The sequence below is a fragment of the Gouania willdenowi genome, chromosome 13, assembly GCF_900634775.1.
Source record: "Gouania willdenowi chromosome 13, fGouWil2.1, whole genome shotgun sequence".
Taxonomy (NCBI): Eukaryota; Metazoa; Chordata; class Actinopteri; order Blenniiformes; family Gobiesocidae; genus Gouania; species Gouania willdenowi.
The window spans coordinates 30,159,290-30,174,508 of record NC_041056.1 but is presented as its reverse complement, the minus strand read 5'-3'; the positions used below and the strand labels follow the sequence as shown (position 1 = coordinate 30,174,508).

At 37.4% G+C, this 15,219-nt stretch overlaps 1 protein-coding gene across 4 annotated transcripts in view; it reads left to right on the top strand.

Moving 5' to 3' along the window:
- numbl (NUMB like endocytic adaptor protein) overlaps positions 1-15,219 on the top strand; it is a 105,726-nt gene that overhangs the window by 79,246 nt on the left and 11,261 nt on the right. For all 4 annotated transcript variants that reach the window (XM_028464187.1, XM_028464188.1, XM_028464186.1 and 1 more), the window contains 4 exons: positions 2,759-2,833; positions 5,809-5,883; positions 10,933-11,073; positions 14,656-14,863. In XM_028464187.1, the coding sequence (XP_028319988.1) occupies positions 2,759-2,833; positions 5,809-5,883; positions 10,933-11,073; positions 14,656-14,863 (499 nt within the window). The remainder of the gene's footprint in view (positions 1-2,758; positions 2,834-5,808; positions 5,884-10,932; positions 11,074-14,655; positions 14,864-15,219) is intronic.

Sequence of the window (15,219 nt, the reverse complement as noted above, 5' to 3'; positions counted from 1 at the left end):
GGTCAACACAAGCAAATTGCTAATTTCAGAATTCCTTTATTAATCCCAGGGGGAAATTGCTTATGTTACAGCCACAGCAAAAAAAAAAATCACAAATAAAAGAATAAAACGTTTAACAAAGACGAAAGAAAGAATAACGTTAAATAAGTGTATAATTAAGTAAGACTGTTATAAAAATAGGGATCAGATACACACACATTACAGTACTAGAAAATAAAGTACGATAGATAATACTAATAATAACAATATTACAAATATACAAATTATTTACAAATATGATACAGATATTTACAAAAATAATACAAATATACAAATTATTTACAAATATGATACAGATATTTACAAAAATAATAAAAATATACAAATATGATTTAGATATTTACAACAATCAAGCTATGAGGTTACAGTGATGAATTATACAGTTTGATTGCCACATATCAAGCATACATATTTAACCGGCACATTGACGGTTAAATTAATCTGTCCCCACACAATTAAAATCTCTATTTTCTTCCAGAATAGTCTTTTTTGTTGGTTTAATTATTTATTTTTTTTATTTATTTATTCAGTTTATTTCCGACATGGTTACATTCACTTTTTTTTTTTTTTTTTTTTTTTTTTTTTTTTGTACATGCCGAAAAAGGAGACGAGAGAAGCAGTTTGCTTATCCGGGTCCCGTCCCCTGTTTTACCATCGCAAATTTACATGGGTTTACATGTCTCTCTGGTCAAACATTCTTGATTTCTTCTGAACGTCCATCTGTAGTCAGTGTTGTCCTCTCTATCTTTGTTTGTGTTGGCCTTGTTCCCTGCCAGACGTTGTTAGCATTCCTCCAGTTCAAGAATAGTTCCTCTTTCGAAGGTGTTTGGAAGGTTTTTCCCTTTTCATCCACAATGTCACCTTGTTTTGTCTCTACATCAAGGGTAATCCAGCTGTTGTTAGTTCCATTGGCTGTTCAGGCTGTTCAGCTGTAGCCAGCTGTAGCCAAGGTCGTGTTATCGGAGCAAACGAAAACACGTCTGCTGTCTCCAAAGACCAGAGAATTGTGAATTGTATCTTACCAGGGATTTAAAACTTAAGATTAGCCACAGGTGCAGGAAAGTGGAAATGGTCTGTAGATGTGGCCGATTGCGCAACAAGATTTATTTTTAGGTTAACAAATTGTTATATCATGTTTTTATTTGTCATTAATCATTAATAACCTCTGTAAAAAAAAAAAAAAAAAAGAAAGTTTTTAAAGCTATTGGGAGCCAATGCAAAAGACTCAAAGAGCCACATGAGGCTCCAGAGCCGCAGGTTGCAGACCCCATTTTTGTGTCCCCCGTTGTGACGAAGGTTGCCCATCTTTTCTCTGAAGGATAAAGCAAACTTATTATTATGTGTAAACTTTTCAAGCATAGTTGCAATCGTACCAGGAATGGCTTTAGACACAACAAACGTGTATTAAGGGATTGGGCAATTGGATCCATCTGGTTCTTGTCAACAGCATCTGAGCCAATTAGGATTTATCGCTTCAACATTTGATATTAATAGGATCTATTGGTAATCAAAGCGCTGACTCATCTCCAAGCCATAACTCTGCAGTGTAATAGTAGCATAAAACGGGCTGTTATTAATGGCTCACTTCACTGATGAGCAGCTCCAGTGTGAGTGCGTACGATTCACCAGTCCCTGAGCTCACATGTGATTTGCTGCAGAGGTTTAGAGGCAGATAGAGAGCACAGAGAGAGGAATGACAGGGGGGGAAGTTATAGATTACAAAAACCTGGGGAAATAACAGGGTGAGGGATGAGGGCGCACAGAGGGACACAGAGACGTCAGGAGATGTTGGAGCAGATAGGAACAAATAAATGGGAAATGTAAGGAGAACGGACACAAACAGATAAAAAAAAAAAACCAGCTCCACTCAATCTACAGATCTGCTATGTTTAGTTTAACCTCGTTGTGTCACCGTGGGTCTACGTCAGGGGTCACCAACACGGGGGCCCCAGGTAGCCTTCATTGACCATGTGAGGTACCCTCAGTCACCAATGGGCTCCATCTAAAATCTGATTTACTTTCTAGGATTCAAAGATAAATACAGATGACAGATGTAATTATTACTCTGTAGAATTAAATACTGCTGATCAGGTTTTTGTATTAAATCTTCTTTAAATGTTTATTTTCCTGAAACATTGGGACGAATGTTGCAGTAATTTAAAATCTATATTTTTTTCTAATTCTTTAATTTGAAGATTTTTTCCCCTAAATAGTTATTTAATTTTGTTTTCTTTAATTACATTTTTGATTAAAGAAAGACTCAATCAATATCTAATTCATTAAAATTTGCATTATTTGTACTTTTATCATTCTATTAAATATTTGATGACAAATGCAGTTCCACTGATTGTACACGAGCTCTGGTTCTTTCCTCCTCCTGCCTTTGCTCCAGGTTGGAGCCGAGCATTGGGAGCGTTAATCGTCTTCCTGTGGGCTCTTAATGCACCACATAGTGGAGCACTGGAGAGGCAGTAGAAGAGGATGTGAGGCTATGGATGACTGCACGTTTTCATGTCCTTATTATCGGCAAGAGAATCCCTTTATCCTCTGTATGGGTCCTCATTGGCCACATTTAACAGCCCTCTTTAAAACAATGATAGGACTCCCACTCACTCACTTTTCTTCTCTTGTTTGCTTTAAACTGCTTTGTGAGATTGTGTGAAACGTAAAATGATAAATAACAGTAAATAGAGTAAATAACCTGTGCTGTTCTCTGCAGTACCTGGGGCTGGTGGAGGTGGAGGAGTCACGAGGGATGCACGTGTGCGAGGACGCAGTGAAGAAGCTAAAAGTTGTACGTATATATCCCTCACATTCCATTCTGGTGCTATAAAGCAGTAGGTGCATTTCAATACCCAGGCAGTTCCATGTGGTCACCCGAAGGAATCACAACGTTCCTGGGAGCTCATTAAAGACACTGGAGCGCTCAGTAGTTATCTCTTGTTGTCTGTTATCTACAGTAGGCCTCATCTGTCTGCCTGATGTGACTGAACACAACAGAGCAGGAAGGAAGTCACATCTGCACCGATACTAAAAAACAACACGGAAAAACGTTTGAGCATGAATTTAATAACAGTGTTATCAACCACCGTAAAGCTACTAGCGCTTACATTGGAGTAGATGCACTTGGCTTCCTAGTGTGTGAGTACACTTTACTCATGAATTAAAAATTGTCAGTAGTTGTACAAGTTAAAAGTTACTACTAGTGAGCCTAGTATGTAATAAAGAGCGGGGAATGGAAATAGGAACATTTTAAGTTCACTTAAATTATGTATGATGGCATACATAATGATGGCGTATTAGGGCCACATTAAAAGATTAAAGTCATTATGTTTCGAGAATAAACTTGAATAAACTTTTTTAAGTCTTAAAATGTCATGAAATAATTTAACTGTTTTGGAAATATAGCCTATTTTATTTTAATGTTCAAAATCCAACCTACGCTTTTACTATGGAACATTAAACAATAACCCTAACACATCACATTGCTTTTGATAAATGTGTCTGCAAATGGAAATTGTGATCTTATAATGTTATAATTAATTGTTATTGTAGCACTTAGTTGTTGTTTACTGTTACATTCAATAGCTGATGCATCTTTACTTTAAAAAATATTGCAAAATGGATGTCAAAGGCAATCGCACCATTGTACGATGCTATATAATAGATTAGTGATGGTACATTAGTACACTGGAAAGGCCCACTCATTTTTGCGCTCTAATGGTCTTGAATAGATCTTAGCGGTTCAAAACTAAGTGATGGAAATCTGGTTAAATATTTTGGAAAAGTTTTGAAAAATCATTGTGAAAAAAGTGTGGGAACCCTGCTAATCTTATGAGAATAAAGTTGTATCTTAATAAAATTGTAATATTATGAGATTGTAGTTATAATATTTCAATATTAAATTTGTAATTTTCGAGATTAAAGTAATTATATTTCGGGAATAAAGTCGTAATTTTATGAGAATAAAATTGAAATAAAAAAAACATGATGTTGTCTGTGTAGCGTTATGGAGAATGTGGACCATTTAGTGAGATTATACTTCTCTTTAGGTTTCACACATAGCGAAAGGACTTTAAAGTCACTTTGCAGACGTTTGCGTTTGTTCTGACGAAAAAACCAGACTGGAGATTTGGAGCAAATGGCTTCTTTAGTGGAGGAGAAACTGGCAGGAAATGGTCGACTTCAAGGCTATCAGTGTTAGTTACGTTCATTTCAACTGGGAATTCTGAGCGCTAGTTTTTAAAAACATGGCTTTTTTCTCGTAAAATTATAACTCTATTCTCAAAATATTGCAAAATTATTCTTGAAATATTACAACTTTAATCTTGTAGTGTTAATTTCTTTTTGTTTTAATGTGGCACTAATACGCCGTCGTAACTATGTTACTATTTTTAGACTAGTAAAAACTCAAAGCTTTACGAGTACTTCTCAAAAAACAAAATTATATACTAGTAGACATTTGGTTCACTATAGTAATGTCTACTTGTGCACCAAAAACCTTTACTAGTACCACTAACAATCTCAAAATCTCACCAGTAGTACTGGTACTGTTTTTAGTCTACTAGTTGTACTAGTAAAACCAAACCATTGACTAGTAGTACTATTAGATCAAATGCAAATGAAGAAGGAGGGACTATATCCAAATCCAGCTCCCTGATTGGGTGTAATATTTTGGAAAGTCTGAATTAGCTTTTTTCCGCACCTTTATTAGCATATAATGCTAACTTGTAGTGCTAGTGACACTTTTGCTTCACTAGTAAATTGATATTGAGTAGAGCTTAACTATTGTTGATATCAAATTTATATTTAAACGACTTTCCGTAGAACAATCAAACATGCACACAAGCATAAAGACATCATTCGTTTAGAGCTAAGGAAGGTAGAGTTGGTGTGAATGGAGTTACACTGGTCTATAAAGCAGGAGAGAGATTGACCTGGTCCCACCATCACCAACTATGTTACACGTGTATGCACACACGGCTGCACACACACAATAATCCAAGATGTCATTTGTTTCGACCATTTGATTTTCTGTTGATTCAGCACCACTTCACTCAGGTCTTTCCAGTAAAACACATTTCCTCTCCCATCCAGGAGAACTCATCACATCTCGTTACTTCTTCAGCTCTTTTCTCTCTCTCTGCTGTTCCTCTAACTGAATACTTTTCTCCCTGTTCACAGTTTCCTTTTAATTTCCTCTCTCTTTGTTTTCTCAGGAGGTCATCCACCCTTTTCCTTTCCATACTGTTTATTGAGATTAATGCAGAAATCCAGGCTTTTGATTGCTTATGTTTGTTCAAAGTCCGTTTCTTGCAGCGTTCTGAATTTTCTATTTGCCTTTTTCTCACACACTCTTTCACAACTGCACTTGCTTTTGTGGCCTGTGTATTTTTAGTGCAGCCTGTATATGCTGGGTGTGTTTTTATTAGAACAGCTTGGTGCCCTCCTCTGGAAGAATATTTCCTTGTGCCAACTCTGTCCACCTCTGAGCCCTCCATCCTCTCCTCTAAGGATGTAATGGGAATGGGAATGATATAAGCATGAGTAGGAATGACATTGGTTTGCTTGTTTAGGAGCTCTGCTGTGTCCAAGTGCAGAATGCTTCAATGTGATGTATTTGCTATAAGGTGACATTACTTTAAATTTCCAGCCATAAGACGAGGCCTCTCTCCTATGAAAAGAATAAAACCATAGTTTGACTGTTTGTTTTATTTTTAGAAATTAAAATGTGGTGGCCCTAACCACATTTCCTCTTTGACTTTCCAGAGCGGGAAAAAGACGGTGAAAGCAGTGTTGTGGGTTTCAGCTGATGGACTCAGGGTAGTGGATGACAAAACCAAGGTAAGATAAAGACTATAAATAAATGCTTGTTGTTTCTTTTTATACCACATGACCAGTAGTAGTTAGTTACTTTCATGATCACCAAGCTTTGGATATATTCAGCGTTATTTATTAATTGGTCACATACGGAGTCTTATTCCCAATTACAATTAAATTCAGATCATTTTTTTTTACCCCCCGAAAGTCAATTAAAGGAGCATAGGGCAGGATTTGTGAAAAAAATAAAGATACATTTTAAGTATTTTAATGCTAATAGTTGATCAAGCGCTCACAACACATACATTTCTACCTTTTGCCTTGAACAGATTGTGTGATATATTTTGTACTGCTGTTCTGGGTACAAATTTCCCACGCAGTTCTGTCAAATGATGCTGAGGGTGATGTCAAATGACGCTGGTTCTCGACGACTTGAAGAGGCAGATCGAGCCCCATTTTCTCATCCGAGTCTGACCCAACAGTGAAAACCTCATTTTTTTTCTCAAAGAAAGACATAATTACATTTGTTTTCGTGGTAAGCACCGATTTTATTAACAAACAACTGTTAATGTCAACATCAGATCAGCGCCCGGGTAACAAGCACAAGTGAAACACAAACAGGGGCGCAGTGCACGCAAAAGACCTATCGGACCTATTTACATAATCCAAGTATCACAGATAAGGAGAATCCATGTTATTGTGCATAAAAAGTAATGTTTCAATGGTGTATTCCTTTATAATTGTCCTCCTCTGCTCCACCCTCCTTGCACTGTGAATCCTGCTCTCACTGTTACAGTTAAAGCTGCATTCTTCAGGGGTACAGCAGCTGTGGCTGCTGCAGCAGTAAAAGAAGATGCGCACAAACGACCACCAGTTTTAAATATCTGTCCGAATATGACCCTTCTGGTGCCGTCGGGTCCTGTCAGGCTTCGGTCGGGTATCCATCCTCTAGTTACAGTATCTAATCAACTGATCTCTGGTGCTAAACAGTTGATGCGCGCCCCCGCGGCGTCTTGGCTGATGGCTGCAGTTACCCTAACGACCGTGGTGTCACTATGGAGTCTGATTTTTAGATCTTGCACTATGCTCCTTTAAGTTCTCAATTTCTGAAGTTCAATTACATCACAAATACTTGTTTTTCCTTTTGTGTTAGCTTTCTGTTAGCATAGATTATAATAACTGGTTGGTTTTTATCCATGTCCTAAATAAGTTTTAAAATACACTATAAACAATTATCTATCATCTAATTTGTTTCTCATTCAGTCATTCATTTAGCAACATTTAACTTATTTAACTACATGTGTGTAAGTCATGATAATGGTTTCCCAGTTCTGCATTTAAGTAAATTAAATGCCAATTTTAACTACAAAGCCAATTTTCCGAACTCATTTTATTTGACCCCAACCCTGCCTGCGAATGCTCTAAAATGTGAAAATCAAATAAGAAGTAAATGTATGAGCAGATTGTGGACAGAAAGCAACATGGTTAAAATCATGATGATACGTTACGAGCACATCTGTGGCTAAAGAGCATTTATCGAGAAAAAAGGGAAAAAAACAATACACATTTATATTTGCTGTAGAGAAAGAGTTTTCATCTCTTTCACACTTCTCCCATATCGTCCCAGTTTGAGGATACTGGGAGCAGAGCTTGTTGGGTGTGGAGTTTTGAGGGTGTTTTGAACGACTTCTTGTTGCTCCATTGAGGGTGCTAGAGTGATAGGGAAGGTCAAGTAGTTACACACTCACACACACACACACACACACACACACACACACACACACACACACACACACACACACACACACACACACACACACACACACACACACACACACACACACACACACAGATACAAGTAAAGGAAGAGTGTGTGGCGCCGTGGAGGCCTCCCACTGTGAGAGTGGATAACTGTGGCTCCATTCAGTGCCACTGGGATAAGGAGCAGCAGATAATAGAGTAGTATAAGAAACTCAACAGAACGGCTGCTTTCAAGCTTTTCTTCCTTTCTTTGTGAAGGCCAAACACATGACCTCACCCCCTCCACTTTCCCAGCACTGCTCCCCCACCTGCCTTTCACTTTAAGCTCCCTTCCTCCCTTTTGAGTCATATGTCACCTTCAAGGCCAAATTATTTGCCCCTAATGGCTCATAAAGCGTCATTATTCCCCACAAAGTTTAAAGAACCACAAGTGTTGGGCTTTGAAGCATCGCTTCCATCAATGTGGGAAACAGTTTCACTTTTATTGTGAAGAGGCTGCATGGAAAGGAGTGGCTAGTTTTAAAGGAGCATAGGGCAGGATTTGAGGAAAAACAAATTCATTTTAAGTTTTCTTAATGCTAATGTGTGATGAAGCGCTCTAGACCGATGAGAATGAGTCCACACACATTTCTACCTATTGCCTTGAAAAGATTGTGTGATACATTTTGTACTGCTGTATGTAAGAGACCCATCAGATTTATTTACATAATCCATGTATCAAAGATAAAGATAATCCATGTTATTGTGCAGAAAAAGGAATGTTCCAACAGTGTATTTCTTTAAAATTGTCCTCTGCTCCATTCTCCTTGGCAAGTTGCCCCGCGGATCACTGCTCTCACTGTTATACAGTTTAAGCTGCACTTTGCAGCAGCTGCAGCAGGAAAGGAAGAACGCTGCGTGCAAACGACACTATGTGACCGAACCCGACCACCAGTTCTAAATATCTGACCGAACCTGACCCTTCCGGGTTAGTGGACAGAAGGACCAACAGAACAGGATAGAGAGATAGAACATCAGAGTGTCCCAGACTAGTTGAGCCATGAACCACAGATCAGGAACTGCCATCATCAGCTTCACGACACCTGAAACAGAGAATTGAGAGAAGGACGAGGAGAAGGCACTGACTGCAGAAAAACATGATAGATTATTATAGAGTCAAATCTCTTCCCGTTTATTGGTAAAACAGCAACTCCAAGGTCTGTAAATGCAACCGTTCACAGAGGAGCCCATATCCGCTCTCGCGGTTATGTTATGATTCAGTCCTGTTTATGTGGACTGTAAATCATAACCAGCTACATCAGAATTTGAATCTCTAATGAAAAAATGCACTTCCTAAATCATTGAAACTTTACATACACCATTATAAACGCCTCTTGAATGACATCTGATTCATTGTTGAGGTTTAAACTTTAGTTGTGGGTCATGTTTGTAATGGTCAGACACCAAAGTGGTGCCAGTTTCCTTCACCTCCTTCAGCTCATATCTTCATCATCAGATAATCCATGAATCAGCCCACTCTCCACCACCCACACTATTTTCTATTCACTCTTGTTCCCACACTCTGCTCTGCATGGCCTTCAAAACGTCTCCTCAATAAAAAGGAATTACATCAAAAGTCCTTTTGAGTTCAGCAGCGATCGACTCATAATGATGGTCTGAGTCACACTCTGCTCTGCTGTAACCTTCCTGTCAGTGGTATGACGACATGTTCTAAGTCACACCCTGACGCCATCCCTCATGCTTTAGAAAAGGAAAGGGGAAAAGTGCAAATATTCACTTACACCCTAGCTGCAAATAAACAATACATATGAGCAAACCTATGCTTCAGTTTTAACATTACACGCGTGTTGGCTATGATTTGCTTGCTATCAATCTTTCTGTTGGACTGTATGATGTCACATACACAATATAAACAATGTTAATATTTTGGTAACCAAAGGTGTAAATAGTGCTGCCACTTGATTGAAAATGTAAGTCATACATAAAATACTCAAGTACAAGTGAAAAGTAGCTCAATTAAATAGTACTCAAAGTAAAAGTTGCTAGTTAATTTTACCCCCACGTTTATTTTTGGTAATTAAACTTGCCACGGTTTCCTTGCATACAGTAAACATGTCATGTATAAACTTAAAAAGGAAGAGAGGAAATCTTAATCATAATTTAATTTTCACAAACGCATCTGTATGAAATAAAATGTTTGTCAAAATGTGCAATTATTTTAAAAATAATGGATGACTGAATAAATAAATAAATAAATGTAAATAAATGAATAGATGTAAATGAATGAATGAATGAATAAATAAATAAATAGATTAATTAATTAATGTGAATGAATGAATGTAAATGAATGAATGAATTACTAAATAAATTAACATGAATGAATGAATGAATTTTGAATGAATGAATGAATGAATGAATGAATGAATTTGAATGAATGTGGAAGGGGGATTTTCAAACTTCCAGAATTCATGAAAGATAATGAAATCTCGATGTATTTGCAGCAAATACAAGTAGACATTTGATTTCATTGTTGTTTATAAGAACAGGCTTTCAGACAACTTTGTTATTTTCTGTGGACAGATTCTGTACCACGCACTGTTATCTTTCCATCAAGTGTTATGGCTTTATTGTAACACATAGTGACTTGTAGTGGAATTGATGGGCTCAGCTCAGCCTCTCTGCTCAGTCCCAGTATCCCCATTCCATCTCTAACTGGCCCACGCCAAAGGCTTTGTAAATTGTTACTCCTCCGTGATCACTCTCTTCACATCCCTCTTTCCTTTCTTGTCCTCCCTCTTTCTTTCCCCTGAGACTCCCTTCTTTGTGTTGTCGGCCACGCTGAATGGGGGAAGGAAGTGTGTGGATGAGTGTGCAAACCCTCTTTCTCTCTCCCCTCGCCTCTCATTTCCTTTGCTTTTGTGTTTCTGGTGCATCATAGGCGTGAGCACAGGCCTCTAATGTACACAGAGAAAGACTGGGACCCTCCTTGGTTACTTCTCTGTGACTACAGACATGTGGAAACATTGCAGAGTTTATCAGAGGGTTGTCTGTTGTCACCTTCTTTTCTATCACAGTGGATGTGTAAACACATTGTAGCTTAAACATCCATGAGGTTAAGTGAGGCTGACAGCTGCATGTCTAGTGTTGAATTACTCTTTCCATAATATATAGTGATTATTTTTCATTTGGCATCTATTAAACCGCAGTGAGAGAGAGACAAAACCACGTTTGATGTGTTTCGATTTACAACCTGCTGACTGGACATTTCAAATCTGTCAAATCTGATTGACTTCTTCCTCTCTTCCCTTTCAGGACCTCATCGTGGATCAGACTATAGAGAAGGTTTCATTCTGCGCCCCTGATCGTAACTATGACAAGGCTTTCTCATACATCTGCAGAGACGGGACGACCAGACGATGGATGTGTCACTGCTTCATGGCTCTCAAAGACTCGGTAAAGCACAGTTTTTCTCCCAGTAATAGAGATGATCCATGTTAGCTTTTTGCCCATATCCGATACTGTCCAACATTTGATCTCCAATATCAACCGATATACACATTGACTCAGGACCAGCCCTAGCCTTTTTGGTGCCCTAGGCAAAATTACTTAAAGCCCCCTGGGAAATCCACGGCTGTGTAAAAAATCACAACAGTTAATAATACGTATGAAAATAAACATTCATGTAAAAACAAATGAAATACAATAAATCTGGAACATCAAAGCTGTGTAATAAGAGTGATATTCAAATTAAAAAATAAAGGTTTTCAAGTAATAAATACTTATTTGGAACATAAAAACTGTGTAGTAAGAAGAATATTTAAAGTAAAAAACAGTTTTCACGTTATAAATACTTTTCTGGAACATCAAAACAGTATAATGCAATTTAAAGAAAAAATGTTTCCAAGTAATAAATGCTTAACTGGAACATCTCAACAACAGGGGCCGGCTTTAGGTCATTTGGTGCATATGGACAGAAGATTAACAGGTATAGTTACAGATTTTTTATATTAATATTCAATTAAGAGAAAACGTGCAGTGATTTTAAAGGTTATGTTTCACATTTATTATACCTTTTTAAATCAATATAAAATAAATGAATAAATAAAATTGGGGGGCGCCATTAGGCGGCCGCCTGTGTTGCCTGTCGGCAAGACCGGCCCTGCATAGACTCCTCAAATCAAAGCACCTATTGATGGGGGAAAAGTGTTTCTTCTAATAAAGTTTTTGATATTCTTCCTTAGGGTTAGGGTTAGAAGTTTGGTTTTTAGAAGAAAAAAACATTAATATTTATCAAGAATAGATTGCCCTACATGTCTTGTCAACGCAAAAGCTCAAATTCAGCAACAAAAATACATAAATAAATAAAATAAAATGTTTAAACTTTAAATGATACTGATATTCTATGCAATTTATGGTAAATATTTATATATATTATCATCTTCACCCAATGCCCTTCACTGTTTAGTCAATCTCTGACCATTAAAATAAAACTGCAAACTTTGGGTTAAAACACATACCCCAGGCATTATGATGTGATCACTGTGTTAACATAGCTGAGGTTAAGAAAATTATGAAATATGAATACTTACATACATTTTAAGGGTTCAGCTTGAGTAAAAATCCAAAGCACTTTGGTAGAAAGTAGGAGTTTTTAATATGCCAGTCACCAGACCTTAGCGGCCTAAAGTGTAGATGCACATGTATTTTACTGAATTCAATAACTTCAGTTGCAGTATTAAAAGTTTAAAACATAAACAGACCTAATCATATCCCACCACAGTGTCTCACGTGATGCATTCCTACATACTCTACACACACGTACAGATTTTTCAATAAATATTTTAGAGAAAAAACCACCCATGATAAACTCAACGTTGCACTGCATACTAAAAGGTGGTGTTGTTCTCAAGACCACGATATCCATAAAAAAACAATTTTACAAATCATGACATAGTTGAACAGTTTAAGAGTATTCTCTATTTTATTTTTTTAACTACATTTGACAGACAAATACAAGATGTCTGCAGTTTTTTCAAAGCACACCATGAAAAATCACAAACCCTGACATATTTTTTCAATTAAATTCTTACAAAAAAAAATCCTTGTAAGGCATTTGATATGTCCAGAATTATTTAATATATCTGGAAATAAGATGTTTATTTGTCAAGTGAATGAGGTGCTTTCAGGTGTCTGATTCAGGCACTGGGTAAAGTGTTGCATGAAAGGCCTCAGTGAGCTAACGCTAATGTTTGAAGTCAAATTACAACATGAATTAATCAGGAACAGTTCAGTCCTTCATCACATTATTGAAGTTGAAGAACAGCAGATCAGAGATCAGTGTTGGTCTTGACAGAAAATCCTGAGTCTGGCCAGGGCGAGACCGAGACGAGACCGAGTAAAAATACCTTCAAATCTGAGACAAGACCAATAAGACCTCCAAGATGTGGTCTCCAAACCAGTCTTCAGTGCTACAACACCAGTAAAAGATACTCAGGAATCAAGTGTGTCCCCTTTCTTTCTTTAGCCTGATTCTGCTTGTGGCTGCTTTGATTGAAAAAAATAATATGTTGTAACACTGTCTCTGGGTTTGGGAGGGCAATTGCATCATAAATTGATAGTTTAAAATCATAAATAGAGTAATCAATTTAGAGTAAATGACACGTGTCCGTCATAAACAACCATGAATGATAGTGAAGGAGTTTTAATAACATTGTCACGTAGGCACATGTACATACATTAAATCATTTCTGTGCATATAAGACCTCCCTGAGGAGCACCTAGGGTTAGGGTTAAGGCCGTACAGTATTTATGGGTAAACAGCAGATGATTCAATCTGACAACAGTTGTGGCAGCCACTGAAACCTCTGACGTGGAATGGATGTACCATAATGTGTTGTTTTTGTTTGTTTCTCACCTGTTGCTGGATTAGTTCATATCAACCCTCAGATGTTGGTTAATCTGACCATGAGATGAGATTTAAATAAAGCTAAACATTTGATTTCATCATCTTAGATAGGAAGTTGGATTATTAATGTGGACTGAGCATAGCACAGCAGAGACGTGGGGGATTAGAAAAGGGATTAGACAGAAGCAGAGTTAGCTGTTGAACTCTTTATTTGCATGCGACATCATCAACTCATCTTTGGTGGAAACTATACAAAGGCAGTGTAGAAATGTGTTTGTTGGACAATATGTAGTTCAGGGTTTTTCAACCTTGGGGTTGTGACCCCATGTGGGGTTGCCTGGAAATAGAATGGGGTCGCCTGAAATGTTTAGTAATAATACAATTTTAAAAAAAAAAATACTCAATAAAATTATATTTCCATTTTTTATTTTCATTTTTTTAATTGCAGCAGTGTCCTTAAAGCAGGGCTTTTCAACTTTGGGGATGCCTGAAAATAAAATGAAAGTGCGGTTGCCTGAAATGTCTAGTAATAATAAAATTAAAAAGTATGTTTAAAAAAAAAAAATAAATAAAAAATATGTGTATATATATATATATATATACATATTATGCACAATTCAAATAATACGTTATCAAAGAAATAGATATAGAGTGCAGGAAGAGAAAGAAAGCTCAAAGAGCTTAAATGTTATTATTTTTCAAATTAAAACACCCCACACAATCTCAATAAATTTCTATACTTTCACTTTTTCAAATATGAATGTAGCTAAAATAAAATGCTGTATAAAAACATCTGTTTTCTTTGTGCACTAATACTGGCTACTCTGTATTTGTAACACAGTGCAACAAACATGAGAAAAAAGTCTCCGTGGGTCGCCAGAAAAAATGGGTTCAAGACGAGAAATAGGTTGAGAACCAGTGATGTAGTTGGTTCCAGCTGAGAGCATCAGAACACATAGTGTTGAATGTTAAAATAAAGGTTTGAAATGATAAAATGCTGCACTTTGCTCTCAGGTACAATGTCACATGTTCTATTCCACCGTTTTCTTCTTACAAAGATAAATCAAAAAGCAGCAAAGCACAAAAGCTCCCGTTTTCAATGTGTTTTTGATCTGTTTTGTTGGTTCTAGGGGGAAAGACTGAGCCATGCAGTCGGCTGTGCCTTTGCTGCATGTTTAGAGAGAAAACAGCGGCGGGAGAAGGAGTGCGGCGTCACGGCTTCCTTTGACCCCAGTCGCACCTCATTTGTGCGTGAGGGTTCTTTCCGTGGCAATTCTTCCTGCAGCCAGCAGGGCAGCGGCAGCGAGCGAGAGGACAAGCTGCAGGATAAGAAGAAAGGTCAGACGACAACTCTGAAATGTTGAAATAGTGACCCAAAGGCATACGCGGAGTCCAAAAAAAATAAACAAATCTTATGAAATAGTTTTCTGCTACTTTGATTCTAACATATTACTGTTAGTTCCATGTCACAGATGTTAGTTCTACCTCAGGTGTGTAGTATACCTGAAGGTTTTCAGTGAAATGGTCCCAAACATAGACATTATAATACGTAGACGCCGCATCGACTGCTGCTGCCCACCAGAGCGGTGCTTCAACAGGGCGGCCATCTTGGACCGGTGTCTATCACTCCTACAGTGTATTACATCTATAGAGGAATGATGTGTTTACACTATTAAAGCTGTCATAAATCGCTC